At 41.2% G+C, this 26,991-nt stretch overlaps 1 protein-coding gene across 1 annotated transcript; it reads left to right on the forward strand.

Moving 5' to 3' along the window:
* Positions 1 to 6: 6 nt before the first annotated feature.
* UGP2 (UDP-glucose pyrophosphorylase 2) lies at positions 7 to 25,649 on the forward strand. The gene is made up of 10 exons (XM_009282603.2): positions 7 to 127; positions 5,764 to 5,891; positions 6,439 to 6,546; positions 19,146 to 19,331; positions 20,801 to 20,934; positions 21,601 to 21,898; positions 22,984 to 23,181; positions 23,369 to 23,611; positions 24,076 to 24,180; positions 25,178 to 25,649. The coding sequence occupies exons 1-10, from the start codon at positions 109 to 111 to the stop codon at positions 25,283 to 25,285; spliced, it is 1,527 nt and encodes a 508-aa protein (XP_009280878.1). The 5' UTR covers positions 7 to 108; the 3' UTR covers positions 25,286 to 25,649.
* Positions 25,650 to 26,991: the final 1,342 nt, after the last annotated feature.

Consider the following 26,991-nt stretch of genomic DNA (forward strand, 5'->3'; position numbering starts at 1 on the left):
GGGAGGCAGCTTGCCCTCCCCAGCCTTGGGGTAAAAAAAAAACCAAACCAAAAAACAATTCAGCCCCTATTTGTAAGAGCAAAGTATTTATTTTATTAAAGAGCGAAAATGTCGTCTTTCGCGAAAGGTAAGCTGATGTGCTTTGTAATTTTTTTTGACTCTTCAGCTGTGTTTACGTAGATCTCTGCTTTTTTCTTTCTTCTCTCCTTTCCAGCAGCCCGGTCGAGCACAGGCGGCGGTAGGTGTAGCAGCCTGATCGGCAGCCGAGTTGCGATGTGCAAGGGCTTCCTCAAAGTGTTACTCGTTATTTGGCAGCGGGGCCTCGGCCGGTTCGGCTCTGCTCGGTTTGCTTACCTCGGTGGATGTGTGGCTCTCTTGTGCGGTACAGGCGCACGGTGAAACTGGGCGATTGTAGCGGCAGGGCTCCCGTCCACGGCTGATGCACAGGCAGGATCTGGAGTATACAGGGGGATCTTGCAAGTGCAAATCTCCCCCCTTCACGAAGAGGTCTGTTAAAGTTGGGGGAGAAAGAGCACTGAGGTCGAGCGTCTACGCTGTTTTTTCACAGGCTTGAGTGTGTTTTGGCATTTTCTGATCCCGGTAGGCTTCGGCGCTCTCCTTTACTCTCCGCATATGTGAGCGTGTGTGTACGTGGTCCAAGTTTCAGATTCTTTTATTGCAAAACAGGGAACCAGCCCACAAGAGGTCATTTCAGGAGGAAAAATTACTTTGGTGCATTGCTGTGGCAGTTTTATTTTCCTCCTTTCCAGTATTTCTAATGGTGCCTGTGTGCTTTTTGTAATGAAATCCGTGCCTGTAGGTTTCCTTAATATAAATCCATGTAGGCCTATCAACAAATGTAACACTGCCTGTAGAAAGGACAGGAGTAGGTCTTTTGCTATATGAACTCGGATGTTGCAGGAAACCAAGGGCCTTCGCAGGCTTTGGGAAATCGCCGTCGCTCACCCAGTGGATGCCTAGGACTGTGCGACACTTGCTGTGTAAATGCATCGACTGTCCGCAAGTATCCTGTGGCACCTGGGCGAAATGCAGAGAGCTGAAGGGGGGAAAGGTTCCAGCCACATTGCTCAATCGGCTGCTCTGAAAGTTGTCAAGATAAGCCCCTTCTTGCTGTGAAATATATTACGAAAATATGTTCTGAATTGTTCTTATTAAATGGAATTGGCTTATCTCAGCCTACTGTTGAAGGTAGCCATCTTGCAAGCAAGTGATATTATTTTAGAAATGGAAAGCTGGAGAAACCTATGTAAAGATCATAACCAGTTTTTAAAATATGACCAAGGATTTGACAATCCTAAAAGCTTTTTTAAAAAAAGCATCCACCATTTAAGTGCTCTTTTATCAAGCCAATAGTACTAAAACATGTTGCCAATGTCAAGTGATATTTTTAGCATGAGGATCAGCTGCTAGAATGAGAAATCCAGCTGTGTCTGACCGTAACACCTAAACTCTTCGTGTGCGCAGCTGGCAAGAGCGGCTTCCTAGGTTGCAAACTTCTGAGTTAGCTCAGGCTAATGTGCTCATCCGTTAAGGAGAGAGGGAGTGTATAGGTTTCACTTCATGTATGCTTCAGTCCAGCTGTGTTGACAAATTTTGCCTCTAGTAGTAGGAAAAGAAAAGCTGTTTGTAAAGGTTGAGTGGGTATGTTCAGTTCTAAAAATCAAATGAAGTAATATTTACTAGCATTTCGCGTTATAGTGTGGGTATTTAAAGAGATTTTTATCCTCATCAGGGATAAAAATTGCCTTGAACTTTCAGCGGAGTTGGTGGAAGTTAAGGCATTCAGTCTGTACCCTCAGCACAGAGTTCAAGGATAGAGCATTTAAAGTTGTGTGTTTTAACTTAGTGGCCACCCTTCTTGATTTTTTATGCAAGTAGTCTGGCTCCAAGGAGACCTAAATAATTTTCTGCTGTAGGTCTTTCTGTATATACTTGGATTGCAAAAGTGTTTACAATTCATAACCCTCGGCCCAAAAGATTTTTTCATGAGAGAGAGGACTTCTTGCTTGACTTGTCCCACGACTCCCTCCTGTGCTGGGTCCTTGTATACCGAGTACCAAGGCAGTGAAGTTCTCTTCTGAGCAAATTAATGAACAAAACTAGTCCTTCTCCGCTTTTAATGTAGAATAAGAGGAGGGACGGCAGAAAGGAAATACGTGCAAACCCCTAAGGGGTCACCGCTGTTCTGTTCTTGTGCACTTTTCCTGAGGACATCTGTCCTTTATTTTTTTTCCGATAGTGTGAGAAGACCTCCTTTTTATTAGCTTGATCTGATTTATCATGTTTTGTTTTTTCATATGTCAGTTATAAAGTTATGTATCATAAACCTGCAAATACTCTGCCACATGCAGCAGTTCACGCTGTGAGGGCAGGGGGCAGGTTAGCAGTGAGCGCAGAGCACAAAAGCGTGCTACAAATTACAATGGGGGCAGGAGGGTTTGAGTGAAACTCTCCACGCATCAGACACCACCGTGAACTTGAAAGCTCTCCTTTCTCTGCTACTTGAGGAAGCACTTTCTACTGAAGACACTAAAATAAGATATCCTGGGTGGTCATTTTTGCAAAGCCCAGTATTTTCTGAAGCCTCAACTATTTAGTCATGCTCTTCTGTTCTGTGCTAATTTCCTGCGTGGGCCAGTCCCCCGAGAGTCTTCCACTACCTTATCCCACCCTTTTCTTCCTTCAGATGAGTGTTCAAGAATGCTGATCCCATAAAAGTGGGCTTAGGCTGAAATCTGAGGCATTGGTTGCGAAATAGCTTGGAAGAGGCATTTCTTTTTAAAACTGATCTGGGAGTTTATGGCCGCATGTACCCTTGGAAATCTCTTCCTGCAATTATCCAACACCCCTGCTTCCCATCTGATTTTTAGAGGCGCAGTAACTACTTTTCATTATAGCCTTAGGAAATTTTACTTGCCTGTAGGAAATAACTGCTTTCAGATATGCAGTTGCACTGGCCTTTCTACATCCTTGTTGCTGTCAGGGAGAAAAGGGAAATAAATCTGCACCCAGGCTGTTAAATTTAATAGTAGCTCATGTTAAAGGACTGCAGTTGTCTTTCTACTAGTAGTAGGCTGGGGTGCATAAATATCAGCTTCTTCCCAAAAACTCTGAGGGGCAGCAACACAGGAACAACTAGTACTGAGTTCATTTATGTTTGGAGCGGATGCATCGATGCTGCTGTTATCGTCTTGCTTTGGGGAGCCTTTAGGAGTGCCATAGATCCCTGTCCAGTCCAAATCCTGGCGGACGTCTCAAGATAAATGCTGAGAAGCCTGTGCCTTGCAATGGCACAGTAAAAGCAGAAAAGCTTGGAGTTGCTATTTCTCTTGGCTGCTTAGTTACAGTATTCAAATTCTTATGTATGCAGAGTAGATACTTTTCCTGCACCAGGCAAACGCATGTTTTATGGACTCCAGCTGTGTCCTTCCTCTCTCTTTCCCCAACATAATAATAATAAATAATAATAATAATAGCACTAGTAATGCTAAAAACAGGCAACCGTGCCCTGGCATGTTGAATCTGCATGAGACCGAGTGGTTGCAGTAGTCGTTAAATGGTCAATGTAAAGCCTAAATATTCTCTGTTGCCAATGAAGGGTGCAGCCATCAGCGCTGGTAGCTTTGGTGGTCTGAATTTCGGTAAGAAATGTCCCATCTAGCTGGCTGGTCTGCGTGCTTGACACTTGGTGTTTGGGAAAAGCAACAGGTTTGCTTTGCTTCTCTGCGAGGAGGTTGGTGGACAAATGCATTTAGCATTTGCTCATTAAGTCGTGGAGAATTTATCGTATTATAAAAAAACCCAACAGACTAGGATATTATCACGCATTTACTTTTATGATGGCTTTTTCTTTTGATTCGTTTGTGACGTTACTTAATCTCTAAATGCTTTTATCTGGTAGATATAAGTCTTTTGGCTAATATGAGCGAACAAGATTTTCCTACTTAGATGGCAGCCTGGGAAAGGTGCTAGCTGGCTCTGCCTTACTTAGCCTCAATGTGTTTAACAGCACGAATGATGGTCTCTGAATACTTGATATTTGCAGAGTTTCTTCCGAGATGCATTGCGTCATGTTGGGAGGTTCACGTGTTTTACAGGCTGATGAACTGTGAGAAATGGCCACCGTTGTTGCTGTAACAGAAGTCATGTATTACAACATGTCACAGGGAGGATTACAAACATCTGACAGTATCTCCTAGCAGTTGTTTCTCTGGAAGTTTAAACAGTGTTTCAATACGCGTCAACCCAAAATGTGTGAATGAAAAGACAGTACTTGCAGCAGTTCGGTATGAAAGTATCAAGCTGGTATAGACCTCCTCATTTTTCTGTAGGAGGAGGTGCTTCCTAATGAAGAGATGTCTGTGTTACGACATATTTGACCTGGAAAGATACGCCTAACAGGCTTTCAACTACTACCTGTGTTAACTATTAAACGAAGCATTTGATTAAAAAAAGAACCTATTGCTCATTGTACCGCTCATCCTGAGCTGGCGTTTCCCCTGTGTTGCACCACCACAGTGTGTGCACTGCAGCACTTGTCTGTCTGTTTCTTTTTTTTTTTTCTCCTCCCTCCCCTCCCCTACCTGCAAAACAGTGCAGTCAGGAAAATGGCTTCTGTGGGCTTCAAAGCAAGGATTAGATACTGTCACTGAGTCTGAGGAATACTCTGCTTAAAAAAAAAAAAAAAAAAAAAAAAAAAAACTGTATTAAAATGAACTGCCTCTGGCTTTCTTAGACATTGTCAATAGAATAGCCTTTTAATGCATGTTCTGAATAAGTAAGCTTTAAACGCAGGTTCCTCTTCTAACAATATTTTCTGGTGGTATCACTGTTCACTTGCAAAGTTTCCTCTCATCCCTTTCTGCATTAGTATTAGGGTGTTTCTAAAATCCAGCTATATTTGGCAATACATCACTCTCTGTGTTACAGAGAAGTGATTACTTAAGGGATTTGGCAGAAATTAAATTAACTGAGGTCTTTAGAGAACATACGCAGAATGTCTTTTGTGAACGCACTCACTTCAAATGCTTTCTGTTGGAAAATAAAGTCATGTTATCTCCTGTTTCTGCGATGTGGACTTGACTGTATAGAACATTTGTATATTTACTCTTTTTCACATTTATGGAGCTTATCGCTTTCAAAAGCAAAACAAATGCTGAAGTGATAGACAGACTAATTTTCTAGGTTGCTTAGTAACTGAAGTGCATTGCTATAGTGTGAAAATACTCATACGATAAAGTAAAGGAATATTTACTGGAACAAACTGAAGATCGTGTGAAAGGGCACCGTATAAATAATTAAAGCATATGTTTTTATTTGCCTGTGTGAACAGAAGGATACCCTCGATCACAATGTTCTACATAGAAGAATTTTTTTAGTGAAAAGCTTTTTCACACTTTTACTTGCTAAAGTATGTTAATGCAGTAGGATGTGAATTCTTTGGCTCTCTAGCAAAAAAGTGTACCGCCGTGGGTTTTTGGACACTTCTTGAGATGGATCATTGGTCTTTTGGTACTTTTTTGAGTTTTGAGAGAAGGGTTCTTGTTCTGTGGTCCAAATTTAAGGTCTATTCTCCGAGTTACTAACAACAAAAACTTTAGATTCCTGGAGTGCTAGCACAGTAATAAAATGAGACTAGATTATGTGAGTTTATTAATTTTTTTTAAAGAAAATTGAAGACTTTGTAGTCTAAGTTAGTTTTCCTCCTTTTCCTTTAACCCATGTTTTTTATTTTTATTTAAGATTTCAGCAAAGCAATGTCTCAAGCTGGCAGTTCACAGTTTCAGGAAGTCATTCGACAAGAGCTGGAGTACTCCATGAAAGTAGAACTTGATAAGATACTTGCGACTGCACCCTCAAATGAGCTAGAGGTAAGGAGCATGATGTGGATGCAACTCAAAGCATGAGAAATTAGATGCAGGAAATTGAGGCCAATTTTATACAGGGAGACAAATCACACAATACCACGATCCTTATTTTTAGGACGTGCTCTGATCCTCTGGAAGAGTAGCCTGGATACAATGTTAGTAGGAGACTTTCAGTTCCATGTAAACTGGGTGACAGAGTTATTAAGTGTTTAATCATCTTTAGTTATTAAAGGTTCTATGTAATCTTTAATGGATTGCAGAAAGGGAGGGTAAAGCTGTTATCCTAAAGATTGGGCCAAATTGTAATGGCTGTGATTTTGACTAAAGACTTGTCTTTTAGGTATCCAAGTTGTTTTTGTACCTTGAGTTTTGGTGGAAATGAGCTTTTGGTACCTTTTAGAATTCTACTTAAATTTTAGCATGTCTCTACTTCAGTGCTGATAAAATTACTCGTGTGAATAGGTTGTACTTCAAGTTTGTCAAAATGCTTCTGTGATTGAATAGGTATGTGTTAAATACCAGCATTAACTAATGCATTATTTCTTTGTAGCACACTAAAAAGGACCTGGAAGGATTTAAGAAGCTATTTCATAGATTCCTACAAGAAAAGGGACCATCTGTGGACTGGGGGAAGATTCAGAGACCTCCAGAAGATTCTGTAAGTTGCGATGAAGTGACAGTCTGTAGGGAACATAAAACTGATAATTGCTACTTGTAGCAAATGATGTAGTCGCCCATAGAATGGATATAATTGCCACGGTTCTGTAAAATCACGTAGGACAACACTTTGGGTTCTAACTGAAAAATAACTATTTATTGACATATGTTGTATGTATTCCCAAACATCAGGTCCTGCTTAACATACGTATCGAGTTCTTTGGTGTTATTTTGTTAGCTGTTCTTTGAGCAAGTGAACAAAATGGGACAGATGCCATCTTACCATTTGATACCTTCTCTGGAGTAAATGGTAGCTTGTGTTAGAGGGGAAGTAGGTAGGACCCTTGTTGTTCCCCTTTCCCTCCTGCCTGTGAAAGAAGGTTGTGCATCTCAAATGAGACTGTTTCCAGCAATCCATTCTGCTAAATAATTTGAAAGGGACATATGGCAAGTGGGCTGGGTTATATAGCTCATTTAGCAACTTCTGTAATCTACAGCAGCTCAGTAAAAGCGAGGAATCTGAAAGAAGTTGACTGGGGGGGGGGGGGGCGGTCAAATTTTTTCTAATGTCAGATGTTGTTATAACTTACAACCTGCCACTTGAGTTGCTGCTGAAAAAGCACTAAATGTTTTTTTCAGCACTGTTTAGTACTGAAATAAACACTTCCTATTAAACCTAACCTCATTTTATTGATTCATCTGTGGCCCTAGGCTGTCTTTTGACTCTTGCATAACTAACGGTGTAGTTGTGCTACTAATTCTTGCTTTTCCCGGCGTAGCGATCTTGGCATATTGCGGGTCTTCTGTGTCCTCACACGTTTTTGGTTTCTCTTAGCCTCTCTGTGGTGATTCAATCGAGGCTCTGTTTCCAACTGAAAGGCAGGCTGTCCAGTTACTTCCAGAACAGATGCAGTGCTGCTCTAAAGCGTTGGAAGAATGATGCTGTTTTAGAGCAAGTCTAGGGTTTTTCCAAGGTTGAGTGTTTTCTTTTAACTTCAAAAACATGTGATGTCTCTCTCTTCTGTACTGTAACACTGAATGAAGTGTTGCTTTGGGGAGGAAAATCCACCTTCAATAAAGAGGCTAAGGTGAGAAATTGGAGTTCTAGATAACATGACTTACAAGGAAGACTGAAGAAAAGGGGGCTGCTTTTAGTCTAGAGGGGGTGAGACTCTGGGGAGTGATAAGCCTTTTAAATATCTAAAAAGGTAGTTGCGACAATGAAAGGAATAAACTGTTCTCTGTGTCAAGATAAAGTCTGGGATTAAATGACAGCAATTTGATGCGAGTGAATGGGCTGCTTTGTGGCGAGGGAGAGCTATTGTCTATTTTTAAAGTTTTGCACACCTTCAGCGGAAAAACTTTCAAGTTCTATAAAGGACTGAAATTTACTGGGTAGGACATTGAGAGCAAATGTCAGACAGGAGGGTTATAAGACACTGAAATAGACTGATGGGAAATACCCAGGCAAGGCAAGCTCTCTTAAAAAAAAGAAGTTAGACTAAGGTCTAACTTAAGGTCACAGAGGGCTGAAAGGAGGGCAAGATTAGAAAGAGTATCTCTCTTCTTCCTTATGGCCTGTGCTGGCTGATTCTCATCTGTGTCCCTTAGCTATGTAGCAACTTACGACCAAAAAGAAGAAAAAAAACCAAAACCAAACCCAAAATGGTAAAACTCCTGCAAAAGTGGGTCACTTTGGCTTAGGGGAGATGCATGCATGATCTTGGAGGAAATTTTGCTTCCTAGCATGAACTCCAAATCAAATAATCATACTTGATAAATGTCACAGAAGAAAGCTAGGGAAAAATACCCACAAACGAAGGTCCTTCCGTCCCCCTTTCACTTCTCTTGCTTTAGGATTCCTTGGATAAGGTGATACTTGGAGACTTCCTGATCTGACAGGAGGCAGGTTGAGCGCTCTCAAAAACTGAGAGCAAACTTAACTTTCTTGAGTATTTTTTTTCTTTTCTTTTTTTGCTGACCATAAGACTTCCATTTTCCTGCCAACCTCAAGCCCTGCTTGTATTTATCCTGCCTCCACCACCTTTTTAATACGTCAGTCATGTAGGGATCATACCGTGGAAGGTGTCTTCCATGAAACATTTTTCAGGTGACCTGCAGTATAACTTCTCACAGATTATTCTTTGCTGAGGGGTATGAGTTGTGGAATTATTAGATAAAAATTGATTTATTCAAGACCAGAATTCCAGAATTATCAGTGTAACTATTATAGGTAAGAACAGTAGAAGCTTTTAGAAGGGGTAAAGAGTGATAATTTTAGAAGGGCTTCAGAATAAAGACTGCAGTACTGAGTTCTTTGGAACAGGTATCCATCTGTGAATATATGCAGGTTTTCTCTGAGTGCTTTTGTTCAGCTCTAACTGAGTTTTTTCTTTTCCTAGCTAGAAAAACTCAGTGTACTCTCCTCCTGGTCTTGTTAGAACAGCACAGAGGATGGTACACACAAGACTCATTTAGAAAGTTGGTTGATAATCTTGTAAGTGATGTATAATTGCCTGGTCAGACACGTCCTTGTTTTATGAGGTGGTGGGTTGCTCGGCTGCTTTTGAGAATCTTGCACTACAAGTATCATGGCCTAAAAAGCAACAAGCTGCTCTCCCCGATGTGAATTTATTTGCCTGTGACTGTTTTGGAGAATTGGTTTGCTGCTTGATCAGTCCAAAGCACTGAATTCTGGCATGTGTAATCTTCAGCTGATACCTAGTAGAGCTCAAAGTATGTGTTTAGGTATATATGTGTGTGTATATACAGACATACACATGTGTGTGTATATCTATAAAAAAATAAAAGCACCCAAAAAATGTGCCAAGTGTGAGGTTGTTGGGGGTTTTTTGTTTATTTTTAACAGCTTAAAAAAGTTCATTAGTAGTTTATTGCATTTATAGTCTTTGTCTTTTAATTTTCTATTTTACATAAGCTACTTCTGTCTTTCAGATTAGGTCGGAAAGGTGTTTCAGGCTTTTGCCCAATGTCATGGGACTGTGCTACGCAGGAGCAGCATTTCTGATCAGACTTCCATGGGTCATCTAATGTGTTATCCATTGTACTTGTTCTTTGAATATAGTTTTCTCTTCTTTCCTGAAGCATCTACTGACAAGTAAAGGCTCCTGTCAGTAAATTGAAACAGAAATGATTGTCTTGTAATACTCCTCCATTTTTCTCTGCAACGGGAGATTTCATCCCCGACCTCCATGTTTTCAGTGTAACAACAAGTACCGATGGGCAAGCAAATTGTAAGCTCCAGACAACGATAAGAGAAGATTGAATCCATTTCACGCTATATTGGTAGACTTCTGACTTGTGTTTTCCTTCCAGATGCTTTGCTTCCATGTGTCCAAAGGCTTACAGTGATATCTGGCATAGTTAGGGCCCATTACTGTTACAGTCTTCAGAGAAGAAAGTGTACTTAGTCAGAGTGCTGGTTAACAAAGAGGAGGTAAAGAATGTGGATATGGCACATGTAATTTAATTGTGTTGATGTAGATTGCAGTGATCTGTTTGTTTGAGTTGGAAGCAATAGCAAAGTCCTGCTGGGAGGCCTCCAAGGGAACTGCAGTGATCAAGCTAACCTCAGAGCAGTGATGCAAAACCTCATCTAGGATTTAAAGAGAGCATCGAAAGCAATGTGAGTGTGAAAGGAGCTTATCTATTAGAGGTTTTGTTGCCCCAGATTCTTGTCTGCAGCTCAAGTTGTCATCTCAATGAACCATATCGTGAAGGAAAAGAATGAAAAGATGCAAAACATCTTCCTAATCTTCAATTCTGGAAACAGGTTTTAAGGGTTGACTTGGTGCCATTTCTAAAACTGTCCCTTGGTGCTGAGTAAATATTTCCTTGTTGTTCTGTAAGTATGTATTGACTAATATGGGTGTATTCCTTTCCAGTCTCCCATGATGACAGCCCTGATACTCATTTTGTCTGTCTGTGACAAGCTCTTCCAAACTTCCTTGCAGTAGGAGTATGCCGAAATCTGTTAGTCAAACTCCCAACATTGCCTCATGCAAAACTGTTCTGAAAATCACTTCTGTGACATTGTCTGCAAAACCAAAAGAAGCTAGATATGTCATCTTAGTACAATCCCAAACCACAGTTTTGAGACATGTCTCAAATGAGTAACACTGTAGTTATGCATCTGTAAGCCATGTCATTCCTGCCTGTTTTTGTTCCTGAAGTATTTCCCCATCAGCACTTACTTGTCAAGTCCGCTGTTCCAAACCCTTAGATCAAGAATTGATTTTTACTGTGTAGCACTTCTTACACTTGTGTATACACTCATAGGTGATGAGGTAGTTCGGCATATTAGTGCCTACACATGACAGGAACTGCTAGATGATAGCACTGGCATCTGGCAGTCCTGGTGCTGCAGGGATCCTGCTTGAATTTGAGTTCTTGACATTTGTTATTCTCTGAATTAAAGACGCTTCAAGATCCAGGGCTTCATTGCTAAGTTGTCATTTCCAATGCCTATGCCAAAAGAAACTGAAATATTTAGCGAGGTGAAGTTTTATAAATTTTGTGTTTTAGCTGATGCAACATCCAATGAGCTAAATCCTTGATGGAGGGCCTGGATGGAACTTTTAACTTCATCAGGATTTTACTCTGAGCTGCATAAGCTAGTTTCAGACATGATAGTGAAGGCATAAAAAGGTAGCTGGCACTTCAGCAGAAGCAAATGATTTTGAGGCAGTCTGCCTCTGAACTGAGTGGCAGACTTTTTTCTTTTTGGAGAGCTATATTGTGAGTGATGCAAGAAGAACGTAGTGAGACTTGAAAGTTGAAATAATTTTTTTGGCTATTCAGATGGCATCTGAACATTGTGGGTGTGACTCACATCCCACCCAGCTAAAGCTCAAACCTAAATGTTTTAAATCCATTTGCAGTCTAATACAGAGTGGTATTGACCTTAGAGTGGACAGGAAGTGATGGCAAGGAGTAAGGATCTAGTCATATTTCTCTCCCGAACTGTACCCAGCACCAAGTATAAATTGCTCTAGATCTTGTTGGGTAGTGAATCATTAGTTAAACTTTCTGATGTACCTTCAGTACATTAAAATCAGTGTTTATCATCTCCTTGTTAATGAGAAGTACGGTTGTTTTTAAGGGTGTCTACCCAGCATGAACACAATCTTTGTGGTTGACAAAACACAGTAAGATTCTGCTTTTTGCACACTTCTGTTCCTGAAAAGTTCTAGGAACTTTGCAATGAAGTTCCCATATATGTCCTCTGAAATGGCAGCACTGTGTGTTGGTGGGGGTTTTTTTTGGGCGGGGGAGGGCAATCTTACATTGACAGCGTGTAGCAACCCTGACCCTTGAGTAACTAATTTCAGTATTGACCTTTGGGAGCGTAAGGATCAGTGTAGTTACAGAGTAAAAAAAAAAAAAAGTGCTTAGTAGTTTGGGCAACGGTCTCTTTAGATAAGAACTGAGAGAATGTGTGCCTGTGTGTTAATTCTTCTCAGTGTGCACTTGGAATTGGATATCTGCCATCGGTTCCTACATTCATGACCCCTTGTGCTTTATCAGCTGTCCCTGCCTTTCTGACAAATCCATGCTGGTAGCTTTCAGGATCTTTTACCTTCAATAGTTTGTTCAGATGCATCCTGCAACACTGAAATGCTGTATCCGTGTCCTGCTTCTCATTTATTCTGCATGCTTCCTTTCGAAAATACAGCAGAATAAATGAACTGTGGATAGAATAAACTAACTATGAACAGATGGTATTCCTGAACGGATATGCATTTGGAATAAGAGAGGGATTGCACTAGATCAAAAAGCTCCAGTTCTGTTTGACTTTTGCATATTAACATTCTGCAAACCTGCTTATATCAAAGATCTTTGTATAGTATCTCAAAGATTGCTAAAGGATTTTCTTGTATGTAGTCTTTTTAATGGAAAGGAAGGGTAAAAGGAAGGAAAGGGAGGCATGAGATGCAAAGGACTTTGAGTTCTCCTGCATGAAAATTATTTTAGCTCAAGTTTACAGAATGTGCCTCTGTTGTTCTTGTCTAGCATGGCCATAGCTGTTGTAAGGTAGTGCTTAAGGTCTAAATTCTCTTTGTGAGAGCTTGGCATGACTGGTGAAAATGGTGCAGTTTCCAGTTGGAACTGGAATAGTGCAATTCTTTGTATCCTTCTTTTCTCCATCCTCCCCCAGCTTCCACTTAGCAATAAATCTCAAATGAAAGAAGTCCTGTTCTGTTAAAGGTTCCTTTGACTTGTTCTATCGTCTGGATCTGCCATGAGTAGATGACCAGATCTGATGTGCAAACCTGTTGCTACAGCTCAGCTTGAAGCTGTGGTTTTGATCCAGGCTTTACTGGCCTCCGTGACCTTCAGATTCTCTCCCTTGCACCTGCTTAATTCCTAATAGCTTCAGAAAATGTTCATGGCAGTGAGTGTATGTGGCAGTGTAATGCCAATGCAGCAACCATCCTGCTCTGGACTGCCTGAGGCAGTGATCTGTGGGAACAGATAAAGTTGTCTTATTTGCCACACAGTCCTGTAAGGGATTGCCGAAGTCTTCACACAGAAAGTGTGGTGGATGCTGTTTCAATAGACGACTTTCTGATAGATGCAGGCAGTGCTGCTGCCCTAGTTTCAGTTTCAGTATGTTATTTCAGTTGTGCTGATGTGCTCTGTTGCATGAACAGAGACATCTGGGGATGCTAAGGCATCGCTGATGCAAGACCTGTCTAGCGTGTGCCTCTCTTTGGTTGCAGAACTGCTTGCTGATAACTAATTGCTAGAGCTGTTGCTGCTGTCATTGTGCAGTGTTTTACTTAGGTCAGTTGCTTCTGTTTTATGGAGGGCATGCCATGCAGGAACTTTGGGTTTATTGGTGACAAGCTCAATAAACCTCCAGTGTTTAGTGATATTTTCAGGTCAGCTGTAGCTGATTGCCAATCCCTTGAGGCATGGTTACATGAGTGGTAAAGTTTTTTTGTTGTGAAGATTGCTATACAAGCTTCCCTCTGAGTAGACTTCATAATCTGGCCTTTTTGTCCAACTAAGGAAAGGTACTGTATGTATAATCTGTTTTCCCACTTCCTCATACCCGAAGCAGCTGACTTTTCTAGTCCTTATTTCCTGTCATCTGAATATTTTCAAGAGAGCCTTCTCTAGTTCAAAGAGTATGCTTGTGTGTGTACACACAGCGCATGCATATATGATAAGCCCTGTATGTATATGTTCTGTTTGTTTTTTTTTTTTCCCCTAAATATTAGTCTCCTAGTTCTCTGCATCTCACTTCCTGGAAAAAATGAGCTTCTCAACTAAGTTATAAATAAAACAACTCTGCTTTCTCTGAAAGCTTTCTCTGTCTTAATTTAGCTGAATAACTCTATGCCAGTCATAAGTTTCCTGATGAAGGGCTGTAGTGTTCCTCTGTAACATAAAGTGCTTGTGTGGACAATCTGAAATGGTCCTTTTTGAGATTGGTAGATATGAGTATTTAGGAAGTGTCTTCGACACTATGTTTATCTAGGTTGCCACAGCTGCCCAACTTAGTAACCTTCTCATCCTGGTGGTCTTTCAACAGCTGTTTATGCATGTGGTAGAATTATGTTGGAAACCAGGATAGATGCAAGTGACAAGTCTTGGTAGCTTAGTAACCTTTGGATGACATGAACACAACCCAGGGCCATGGAGAGCAAGCTCCACTTGCAGAGGAGGAACAACAGTGTTTGAGAATGCCTAGAAGAAACGTAGGCTCCTGCAGTTGCTAAATGGAGAAGAGCTGGGAGGGATATTCCCTTCAGACCTCACAGGTGGATAGGTCCGGTTTCTCACCCTACAGCTAGTCTCCCTTACTAAGCTGCTGTTGTTGATCTGACTTTTGCAGTCGTCCACCTCCCACCACTTCTGGTGTGGCAGAAGGAAGAGTACAAGCCCTGTAGAAATAGTGCAGCTGTTAGTAGGTTGGGCCTTCTATTCTTCTTCACCCCTTTAAGGAGCAGGAAACATCAAGGCCAGTGTGTTGTGCATCTTTGATGTGGAGGACATGCAACTTCAAAAACAAGCAAATCAGCAGCTACTGGTTTGTTTCAAGATGTTTTACATCTTCCGCATGTAACATTACAACTTCATATAAGTCCAGATGTTGCTGTTTATTTACCAAAAGTCTGAGTACAGTTAAACTTTTTAAAAAATATTTTGTGGGTTGTTTAGACTTTATGAATGAATCTTCTGCATTAAAAAGGCACAACAACAGATTGCTGCGTAAACACCCAAACAAACTCATTTTGTAGATCTCCTAGGATGCTGAGCTCCCAACTTTACAGGCACAAACCCAAAATCTTTTAAGAGCCTTACCTCAGAGAGACCTAAAGGCTGGAGGAGCTTGTGTTTAAGAACTGGTGCCTGCTCCCCAGGGTGCAGCACCACGGTGCAGGGCAGAGCAGGCTTGGCATGGGGCAGACCCGGGTGTAGAGCCAGATCCCACCACAGCCCTCTTGGGAGCCGCTGCCAGGTTGTTCCCTTCCAGGGAGGTTAGGCATTTGGGCTGCACCATGATGGGGCTTTTATCCAGGGGCTCACTCACACCTGAACTGTTCTGGAGGCATGTTTGGCTGCTCCCAATTTGGCATATCCTGGGTTATGCATCTGTTAAGCCTTTGCTGAAGCAGGACTGTGGAGATGCTTCCAAAATGCTGCTGTTAAATTTAAAATGTGGAGAGGAATGTTTTGATAAGATGTACTGGTTTGACATTTGTGTTGCTGGGCATCATTGTTATCTTCTGTGAAGTCTCATGCCCGAGCCCGGTGGTAGAGTTTTGTACTGGAAAACTGACAGTTTGCTTGGTGTTTTATTTCCTGTTATTTCAGGTCTGGTTTTAGGGTCTTTTGCCCCTCTGCCTGGGGACTCCATTCATTTCTAGCTGTCGCCTAATCTTTCACCGTCTTCTGTCTTATCAACCTCAGCTGTCTCTTTCCTTACTTATTTCAAACTTCTGTCATCTTTGGATGATGCAATTGAGCAGAATTTATAACCTGGAGGCAGGAAGCTGCACCAGGGTTTGGGGTAGAAAAGGGAGAGTGGGAAAAGGCTGCAGTTGGCCAGAGATCATAACCAGAAAATCTGAGGGGAGGCTGTGGAGAGGGAAAAAAAAGGCAAGGCAAAAATGGATGAATATTTCCCTTCTGATCACAATATTTCGTACCCTGCCTGTGTTTCTTGGAGTAATACATGGCACAATCCTGTTATCTCTAGGCACTGTGTGACTAATTGTGAGTAGTGTTTGTGATTAGAACAGTTGTTTAATTTCTTGGTACTGCTAGATAAAGAACCTTTTTGCCTAGAATGAATGCTGCCACACCCTCACATGAGGAAGCTGGAATGGGAAGACTTTACCATATTGCTTCCCTAGCTAAGTGGTCCAGCTAAGATAGCTTTCAGTAACGTATTTGGTCTATAATAGAAATTTGCATAAATTATTCATAACGAGTTGTGATGTTATCAGTTAAGCCACACATTTAAAGCTGTCAGCCTTTTTAATGAAGGGATCTTGGAGAGCTGTTTTTAACCAGCTAGTTAACAAGGAAGGAGACTTGTTTTTAATTCTCAGTTCAAGGTAGCAGAAATCCAGAGCAGTCATTTTGATTTAGTATAATTTTTACGTGGGTCACTTGTACTCAACAACGCATTGTTGTCTAAGTGTTGTGTTTTATTTCATAATCTTATGATACAATGTCAAAACTGAGACACTGTCTGTCAAAATGCTGGGAACCCCCCGAAACCTTGTTTGAAAACTGTCTCTCTTAAATGTGTGAATCAAATTGTGGTGATGTAGGTAAACTTCTAGGGATCAAAGTTTTGGTTGTTCAAAGGTTAGCATTCAAGTTAAAGCCTCAGCTGGCAAATTTCCATTCCCTTGTCCTTTATTGATCCATGCAGATTTTACTGACAAATCTGTGTGCTTGTCAATGACTAAAATGGCATGTTGTTTCTATGGCTAGCATTCTCTGCAGATTACATGGGAAATAGCATGACAACACCACCTGCTTTGTTTAATCAGTTAATTTCTTTCTTTAAGGAGAACTTACTATTAGCAGAAGACTGCAGCAGTGATTGTGTTACTGCTTGCTGTCTGAGCCATGATAACTCCACGTTTACCTTCTAGCCTGCTGAAAGAGTGAAATAAAAACTGTTTAACTACCGTGTCTGCAACTGTGACTTAACTGGAAAGTAGTAGCTTAAATACGTAAGATTTTCCTTTTCATTCTTAGTCTTACAAGCTAAATTGTATTTATCTTGAATGCAACAATAACTTTACACTTAGGATAGTCTGCGCATTACTTCTAAAGCCTGTATACGCTGTCTCAGGGTCTTTTGGCACAGGGAACCTCTACTGCTTTTGAAGCATGGAGAAGTACAGTTAAGTCTGAACTTACTTGGTAGGTAGGAATGCAATAACTTGATTAAGAGCATGTAGATGGAAACATTTCTATCTTTAATGTGTTGGTTAAATCTTAGTATAGGGTCATGAGTGAGTCTGGATGTTACCTTTTCTCCTGGGAATGGTATAGTCTGGGGGTACCCGTATTCCCAGTACCTGCCAGAAACAAGCAGCAAAGTTCCCGGCATTTGTGCAGAATGTAGCTTTAAAAATTGCATTAAAAGAAAGTAATTACTAGGCTTACTCGTCGAGCCTCATCATTTTAGTTGCATATCTTTGTTTTGATGGGTACATATCACAAAACTATCGAAATTTGTCTTGTTCCCCGGTAACACTGCCCACTGAGCCAAAAATTAAGTCACAACATTGACATACATTTTTAATGTTCAACAGCTAGAGTGTTTCAACAAGGAATCTGGTGCTATTCTTATATTTAATGTTTTCATATTAGTTAAAAATAGTTCAGTGAGAAAGTAGGGCTTTCAAGTTAAGTTAATCGCTTGCTTTTTTGGAGTACGTATCTTACACAGTGGGAAATTTTTCTAAACGGAATGAGTTTAAGCAATTGCATTGAGATGTTTCTCCTGGGCCAGTTTCCACTGTTTGAGTAATGAGAGTTTAGTTAGTCATTATGCTGTAACTTATGGAGTGATCTTATCTTTATACCGTAAGCTTTCCAGATCCTGCATAGGGCAGAGTTTCCCTAATGTGAGGGATCTGCTCTCATCTGCTGCCCACGGCATACTGGAATGCTGGAATTGCGCAAACTCTCCTCTCTTCCCCTGCACATCCGTGTGAAATATGACTCTTGTTCCAGTGCAATGTGAATTTCCATTTGAACCCCATCCTGACTTGCCCAAAGCAAACACAGTTCTGAAAACCACTCTGTATGTATTCGTTTTTGGAAATCAGCTGTGGATATTACACACCCCTTATCAGAACTGAAATAATTTTCTTGTTGCTAGAATACACACAGCACTGACATACCAAGGCCGCTCTTCAAAAGAAAATCTCTAGAAGGGCAGGCTAAAGGATAATTGTATTGATTTTGCTCTAACAGTTTTGGCATGATACTACTTGTTGCATTGTTACCTTTGTTTCTTTGACTTAGGTGCTTTGTATTAGGAGACAAGCAATGCCTAATGCAAGGCACACTGTCACTACAAGCCTGATTTTGCTCTCCATCGCTAGCCCTAAATGTAGCCCGTACTCTGTTTTGAAACCTGTAGGATATAGCTGTCAGCAAGGTAGAAGACTTTCTACAAGGTGTAACGTGAGCTGGATGAACACATCCTGAAAATAGCAGGATAAGAACTAGGAACTTTCTTCCTCTTTGTAGCATGCTATTGCGAGAGATGAATTATTATATTGGACTAGTAGTTGGAATAAAAGTTCAAATGTAGCCTGTACTCTGTTTTGAAACCTGTAGGATATAGCTGTCAGCAAGGTAGAAGACTTTCTACAAGGTGTAACGTGAGCTGGATGAACACATCCTGAAAATAGCAGGATAAGAACTAGGAACTTTCTTCCTCTTTGTAGCATGCTATTGCGAGAGATGAATTATTATATTGGACTAGTAGTTGGAATAAAAGTTGGTTTAAACTGAGTCAAAGAACCAACCTTTTGCCAAGAATGGTATTTCTGACAACCTCAGAGCAAAGTGTCAAAAAAAATCTGCTGCGAGTTTAAGCTGTGCAGGGAAGAAAAGTTTTATGTCCTGCATTGCAGAGCCTGTGTTCTTAAATTGTGGTCTAGCTGAAGGGGGACATCTTACTGGGGAAGTGAGTTAGGTGGCTCATAAGGCGACACCCCCCCCTCCTCCTGCAAGGCAAGAGGAGGGTGGTAAGTGGCATAACTGTCCTGACTTCTTCCTTACTATTGAGTAAGTTCCCTCTACCTGGAAGAGCAGAGACATTTTTTTTTCATCTGAATGAAGCTGATTGTGACTAGTGTCACAAAGTCTATAGAACTCAAGAGAAGAGGTTATTATAGTAACAAACTGGGTTGCTTGTATTGTAACAGATCAGGGTATTGTAGGCTCATTTTGCAAATGTTCTTTGGTGTCATAAATCATATAGACAAGTGTGGGTATTGTTGCCAAATTTTAAGTTTTGAAAGGTTTTAGGAGAAAGCAATTTCCTTCCAAATATCTGACTGCTGTTTTGTTTGTTTGTTTTTACAGATCCAACCCTATGAGAAGATAAAGGCCAGAGGACTGCCCGATAACATTGCTTCTGTCTTGAACAAGCTGGTGGTTGTGAAACTAAATGGCGGCTTGGGCACAAGCATGGGTTGTAAAGGCCCAAAAAGTCTTATTGGGGTGCGGAATGAGAACACCTTCTTGGATCTGACAGTTCAGCAGATTGAGGTAACTTTTGATGGGCTTTTCTTTCTATGTTGAAGGAAGCAAGACACATTGAGCTTCTCCTGTATGACCCTTTAAGAGAGGTCAGAGTGGAGGCTTGCCAAAAGGAAGAGGAGAAGGAAGTGAGGTCTGGTCACAGTGCTAGTGGTGAAGTGGAGAATTGCTTTGAAAGAATAGGCATGAAAGTGACGGAGCAATCGGCAGTTGAACTCTGTCCACACGTTAGCACAAGTGTAATTCAGCGTGTGCACACCAACCCGGACAGTGGTGATTGTGTCCAGAAACACAAGCAATCAAATTGTAGAGCTGGCCTGGCGTGGCTAACTCCTGGGCTTGTTTCAGACTCCTTCAGGTGCAAGTTTAAGTTCAGCTTTTTAAAACCTTTTTTTATGTGCATTAGAATAAAGCTCTTCACAGCAGCTCCAAGTTCCTTGTCGAATTAAAACTCTCATGCTGGAAGTGATTGCTGGCATTTTCCTTTGAAGAAAGAAAAGTAAAAGAAAATAACAGCTGCTGGTGTTGAGAGAGGACGTTTTGGCTTATGTTTTTAATGCAGAATATTCCTCTTACAGCAGATAATTAAGCTGGTCATTAGAGTAGGAAATTGGGTGTGCCTGTTCCATAGTTTCTGGAGCTCCAACAATTTTTGCCTCAGTGTGGTGTTTGTGTGGAGTGACTCTCCCATGTATGTTAGTTCTATAGCAGACTTAAATTTATATCCAACTAATGCAGTCCTAATCCTTTGGTGTTGCAGGCGCTTTCTCAAAAGGGTCATTGTGGAAGTCTCTGATTCCACCAGAGAGTAATGATCCCAAACACTCCCCAGCAGATGAGGGCAATCTGATACACAAAGCTTAAAACTCACTGAAGTATCTTTTTTTTCCTGCACACTCTGTTTTTGAGGGAATGCTGTCATGTTTTCTGATTTTTGCCTTTGCTGTGCTTGTGCACATGGAAATGCTCTTGTGTATTTCAGCTCTATTCTGTAGATTCCCAAAAAATTAATACTGTGATGTTTCATTCATTATGTACTCTTGATACTAGTGTCCATCTCATAGTCTGCCAAGAAGGCTCAAAAGTGCTCACTGTGCAGAGGAGGTTTTGAAACTTCACCCTGACAGACCTTAATAATTTGAGGGAAAACACGCTTTTTGTAATCAACAGTAGGCTAAAATTTAAAATAATCATTTTGTGGTGTCGTGCTTTTCAAATTTTAAATCTCAATGCAAATTTAAAAACAAAGACTAGTTATACGTTAATTAATGTGGGCCTTATCTTTACTACTTACAAGGATTTGTTTTCCTTTACCTGATTTATTATCCTTTCTGTCAGCTTAAGCACATCTCTTTTTTTAATCTCATGCATTTATTATTTTCAGTCTGTTTTATCAAATTTCTTTCTCCCAAAATCTTAGGTGTCAGGAGCTAAAGCTAGTAATACATGCTGAATTTATGATTTCTTTCCCATCTCAGCATTTAAACAAATCCTACAACACTGATGTTCCTCTTGTTCTCATGAATTCCTTCAACACTGATGATGACACAAAGAAAATTTTGCAGAAATACAGTCACAGCCGTGTGAAGATATATACTTTTAATCAAAGCAGGTATCAAAAAAACCTTCTCCACTTGGGGTGAAAGGAAAAACTAGCTTGCATTTCTCCATATTCCAAATGGTGTGGATTTTTAGCTTGAGATGCTGAGGTAGCAATAGTGTCCTCTGTACCCATGTTCAGTCTCTATTTTGGGCCTCTTTGAAAGTCTGAAACATCAGGGTGTTAAGCAGAGTCAAAGGCAATGTATTAAAATTAGGGAGAGGGGTGTGTGGGGGACATAGTTTCTAAGAAGTGCATGAATAATGGCGTCCTGGATGCTGGCCACTTGATTCCTGAATTTGCTTTTAGTGTACCTGGGCTCTGGAGGGAGACAGAACATGGCTTCCTTATCAAGAACGAACTCTAATCTAAAGTGGCTGATGATGTCAGAGGCGTGCTTGGCATGCTCTAAACCTGCGTGTCAGAGGAAAGCTGTTTTACAGCATGGTCGGAGAACTGTGGCTTTAAATTCTTGAATGAGAGATTGCATTCTGCAGCTTCTCAGTGATAGCTCAGTGTTTGGATGGGTCTTTCAATTCAGAGTACTTACACTAACCTAGAAAGCCTATCTTCAAAAGCTGTATGAACAAGCCCATGTAGTTGCACCTTTACTATTGTATTTTGTTTTTCTTGATGCTAGTCCGACATTGGTGAGAACTTAACCCACTGTCTTCCCAGGTATCCTAGAATTAACAAGGAAACTCTGCTGCCAATAGCCAAGGATGTGTCTTACTCAGGAGAGAATACGGAGTGCTGGTATCCCCCGGGCCATGGAGATATCTACGCCAGTTTTTATAACTCTGGTCTGCTGGACAACCTTATCGGAGAGGGGAAAGAATATATTTTTGTATCCAACATAGATAACTTGGGTGCCACTGTGGACCTTTACATTCTTAATCATCTTATGAACCCACCCAATGGAAAACGCTGTGAATTTGTCATGGAAGTCACAAACAAAACCAGGGCGGATGTGAAGGTAAAGGGAAATAGTTGTGCATGTCTGTCCGAAAGCCTGGCATGCTGGTGAAAAGCTCAGTCTCTTGTCTCTTCTGTATGCATGAATTCAGACATATACATTAAATCTTCTTATAGCTATTTCAGGCACCATTTAACACATCAGCTGTGATCTAATTTGAGATGCACAAAATCAGCAAGTTTATGAAGTTCTAATTCATGGAACAAATTGGATCTAGGTTCTGGGCAACAGCAGACAAGGACAGCCTGGACTTGACTGATTACTGAAAACACAAGTGCTTCCTGCAGGGTGCAGGTCACAACCTCCATACCTTCTCCAGACTGTCACTTACACAGGGGAGAAGTTTGGGGATGGTAAAAGTAGAGCACTGAGGGGTGGGATACAGCAGTTGTATCTCTACTGACTGAAAACTGCCGAAGCTGCTTCCCCAGCTGTCAGGGTGTGCACTGCACAACTCAGCTTGGCGTGGCTGCCAGCCTGCTCCTGCCGCTTGACTTTGTACAAAGTTCAGGTCTGACGACGTGTTAGATGTTTATGGCAAATACTTCTAGCATGCAGTAATTTACCCCGTAACTGTACTTCGCCTCTATTCTTTTAAATACGAGGATGGGGAGGAAACGTGATTTTCTCTGTATTCATTAGATACTAAGAAAGCTCTGATTTAGTCCTATAAAACCACAGAAATGCACTGTAAGAACACAGTTCAGGTTACTGAAGTACCACTTGTTTCTCCAGTAAGTGCCACAAATACAGAACTGTTAGATTTAATTTAGACTTTGCTCTGTAATCTAGCAAAGTACTGCTGAAGGTGATTTTTGACAACAGCAGCACTTGCAAAAGATTCTCAGCAACTTTCATTACAAGAATTAACTGTCTTGGAGTGCTGAAACATGATCGTTTGACAGTTCTGACTGTACTTTAAACATACTCTATAATTAGCAGCCTGGTAGCTGAACACAAGCAACATGTTGTCACTGAGGTTCAACTTTAAATGCCAACAAAACAGTGTGTCTGTTTGGGGTGAGGGGAGGGTTTCTCTGGCATCTCATGAACAGGACTTAAAACTTCTTCTTTGACCCTTGCAGGGTGGCACGCTTACGCAATATGAAAACAAGCTGAGGCTGGTGGAGATAGCTCAGGTCCCAAAAGCACACGTGGATGAATTCAAGTCCGTGTCAAAATTCAAAATATTCAATACCAACAATCTGTGGATTGCTCTGTCTGCGATTAAAAGGCTGCAAGAGAAAAACACTATTGACATGGAGATCATTGTTAACCCAAAGGTAATCAGCTAGGGAGGTTTTAGAGGAAAAAGGACTCAAAAGAACTGTTCGTTTCTAGGTAACTAAATGGACTGCTGCCTTCAAAAAGGAGCCAGTCTGTCGGTAAATGCAGAGCTCTGACTTACGCTCGTCTCTACTTCTGAGTGCTGTTACCTGCTGGTCGGTTTACGTGAGTTTTCTCTTCCAGACTCTGGATGGAGGCTTGAACGTTATCCAGTTGGAGACTGCAGTTGGTGCTGCTATTAAGAGTTTTGAGAACTCTCTGGGTATAAACGTACCTCGTAGTCGTTTTCTGCCTGTTAAGACCACGTCAGATCTCTTGCTTGTGATGTCTAATTTGTATAGCCTTAATGCTGGATCTCTAACAATGAGCGAGAAGCGTGAATTTCCAACAGTGCCTCTTGTCAAACTGGGAAGTTCTTTCACAAAGGTAAACTCCTATAATTATACTTTGTTTTTATCTCTTTGAATAAAAATACAGTCCATAGCAATAAATAAGTTAAAAGTGAGGTTTACTTTACCCACCTCTGCCCATCCGGGCATTCCCTTTTGCTCTTTGTAAAGAATTGTTAGGCTGTTAGAATACAAACTACTTAACATGTGAGCATAACGTCATGCTGCTGTTCAGTGCTCCTTTACCTTGTCAGCCGAGGAAACAGAAAGGTGAATTGGGTTGTGTGTGTTCTCCGGAGTTTGTCCAACATACTGCCCTCACTGCTTCTCACAGTTACCTCCGACAAATGACAACACTGTGTTGCTTTCAAAGTAGCAACTTTTATTACATCAGATGTAGATTCCAGAAAGATCCCTGAAAGGAGTTTTCAGGAAGCTCCCACACTCGTCTTAATCCACAGATGGATTTAAACTGTCTCTATTCTTTCCTCCCTCCAAAAGGTTCAAGATTACCTGCGGAGGTTTGAAAGTATTCCAGATATGCTGGAGCTGGATCATCTCACGGTTTCAGGTGATGTTACATTTGGGAAGAACGTTTCATTAAAGGTGAGTGTGTAATTAATTGGCATGCTCCTGCAATAAACATGACTGACCTCTGCTCCTTGGTAATTCATCCTGCCTAAGTCAGTGCCTTTACGCTCAGTCCATGGAAGCACTCCCAGGAATTAAGTAACTGGCCCAAGGATTGCGGAGGCCAAAGACTGAACAGTGACCCTTATGAGTGCAAGGTGTTACTGGTATAGCTGCCTTCCTGTATAGTCCCAGGGAGAGCTGAGGTTTGTCTATGAACCTTGAAAACACCACAGACCTCATGACTCTGTGTTCACAACAATGCTTACATCTTTGTCCTTTAGCTCTACACGACATGTACCACCTCACCTCTGGAGCTGGCTTTACAGCCACAGGCCCCTTCTTATCAATTTGGGGTTCTTGATTTATTAGTAAACGTTGGAGCAGAGCAAGTTACTTTACCATCTCTTGATTCTTCCTTAGGATGTGGCCAACCCTAGCAGAACACTGCCATGGTCCTGTAACAGTCTAGGCCAGTTTAGCTGCTGACACAGATCGGTGCGAGGTGGGGCTGCAACAACCAGCATTTGAACCGGCTTAGGCTGTTACCAGGCTGCACGCTCACACGGGTCTATCTGTTCCCAGCTCTTCCTGTGCGTTTGCCTTATAGCTATAATGGTGAGCTGTGCCATGACATGCTGATGTGGGTAACGTTTTTCCACCTAACAGCAAGCAGACATGATAAGAGCACTTACGGCAAGCCTGTATCTTCAAAGAAGGCATCAGCTCTGCTTGTAAGCTGATAGTATCTAGGATGCTGGTAATGAGAGTGTTTCCAATATTGCTGGTTTAAAAAAATCTTTGTTGTGGGGGGGAAAAAGTCTGTGCAGAAACAATACAACTAAATGCATCCAGGATCTGGCTGTGTTACAGCTGACAACGAACTGGTCCTCCAAACAACCCTACTCTACCTCATTCCAAGTCAACAGCTAATAGAAAGTTTCTAATAGCTTCTTCTCTTCTGTAAATCCAGGGAACAGTCATCATCATTGCAAATCATGGTGACAGAATTGACATCCCAGCTGGAGCTCTACTGGAGAACAAAATCGTATCTGGCAATCTTCGGATCCTGGACCACTGAGTCAGTGAAAGGGCACAGTCGGTTCTGTAGACTGCTGTGCTAAACCAGCCTCGTAATGGAAGAACCTTTTAAGCATTAGAAATATAAGTACACAGAGGGCCTCTGCTTTGCCATCTTCACAGTACCCTGCAGTATTAATTTAAAATTAATTTCTCTTGCTTATCTTTTTAAGCAGACACATAGCGCAGTGGATGTGCGTAAGTAATGCTTCAGTCCTTAAAGAGATTCTGTAACTAACTCAGTTAATATAACCTTGAAGTGCAATACTGTTTGTCTTGAGGTAAGATGGACAGATCATCTTTGATAAGAAGTTGAGAGGCTTGCCTCTAACACAGTAGTTTTGAATTGCTTGTAACTGCAGAAATCTCTAACACAATAGTTTTGAATTGCTTGTAACTGCAGAAATAAAGCTGTGAAGCAATACACGTGGGACAACACAGTTAGCTACTCACGCAACTTTTTATGAAGTATAAGTAAGTGGCAGGCACAGTTGAAAAACCAAAAGTTTCACTACTGCTAAAACCCTGTATTTTGTGTGCTCACAAACATCCCAACCTATAGCCCTCTTTAATGCAATAGTTTTGAATTGCTTGTAACTGCAGAAATAAAGCTGTGAAGCAATACACGTGGGACAACACAGTTAGCTACTCACGCAACTTTTTATGAAGTATAAGTAAGTGGCAGGCACAGTTGAAAAACCAAAAGTTTCACTACTGCTAAAACCCTGTATTTTGTGTGCTCACAAACATCCCAACCTATAGCCCTCTTTAATGCCCACAAACTACACGTGGGATGTCCTATCCCAATTGTATGTCAAGATACTGGGGTAAGGCTGTCAATACCTCCATTTCTGTATTGTGAGAGAGTGGGAATTGTTGGTGTTCCAAACTCGCCCAAAGAATCTAATACTTGAGAAAAATGCCTCGGTATCCACATGTGGTGGTTGCTTTGTCACATCCCATTTAAGACTGGATCTCCTGTTAATGTCTTAACCCTTGATCTGCCCTCTTTTTTTCAATAAATGGATCATGTTGATTACACCCATCTTCATATTGTCACAGCCATGTATGTTAATTTATCTTCTCTTGAGTCATTTCTAAATTTGTACAGGAATTGAAATCCCTGTCCTGATCACTATTGATTTCTTAATGTTTCTCTTGTATTTACATGCAGACAAATTTATTTTAAAACTTCATATAACACTGGTATATCATTAAAGAAGTTGGTCTTTAAAAACAACTGTGATTTTATAGCTTTATTTTGACTGACAGTTAATGACACCTGTTATGCTAACAGATAAGCATGCCTGTCTGCAGAAGCCATAGGCGCGCACACACACTGCAGACCATTCTGTCATACATAATCGTCACAGGGTTAGGCACTCGGACTATGGTTAGGTAAAGAGGTGTGAGGTGAAATACACAGGCACTTTTACTTAGGTACTGGCAGTGTCCAGTCTTAAAAGGTAGTATTAAAAACTCTTTAATTTCAGTTGCGCCTTCCTTAGTGGTGCAACCTTTTATAAGCAGCCTAAAAACTTTAAAATTCTGTGTCCTCCTCTGTCTTTATACACACTGCTTTGTGTCTTTAGGACTGCAGAGCAATGGGCAAAGTCCTGAAACACTCCCTGTCCTTACCCTACTGACAGTGGCGCTGCCTAGTCTGTGGTTGGGTAGCTGCAGGAAACCATCCCCACACCAGCCTTT

The sequence above is a fragment of the Aptenodytes forsteri genome, unplaced genomic scaffold (genome assembly GCF_000699145.1).
Source record: "Aptenodytes forsteri isolate BGI_AS27 unplaced genomic scaffold, ASM69914v1 Scaffold582, whole genome shotgun sequence".
In the NCBI taxonomy this organism is placed as follows: domain Eukaryota; kingdom Metazoa; phylum Chordata; class Aves; order Sphenisciformes; family Spheniscidae; genus Aptenodytes; species Aptenodytes forsteri.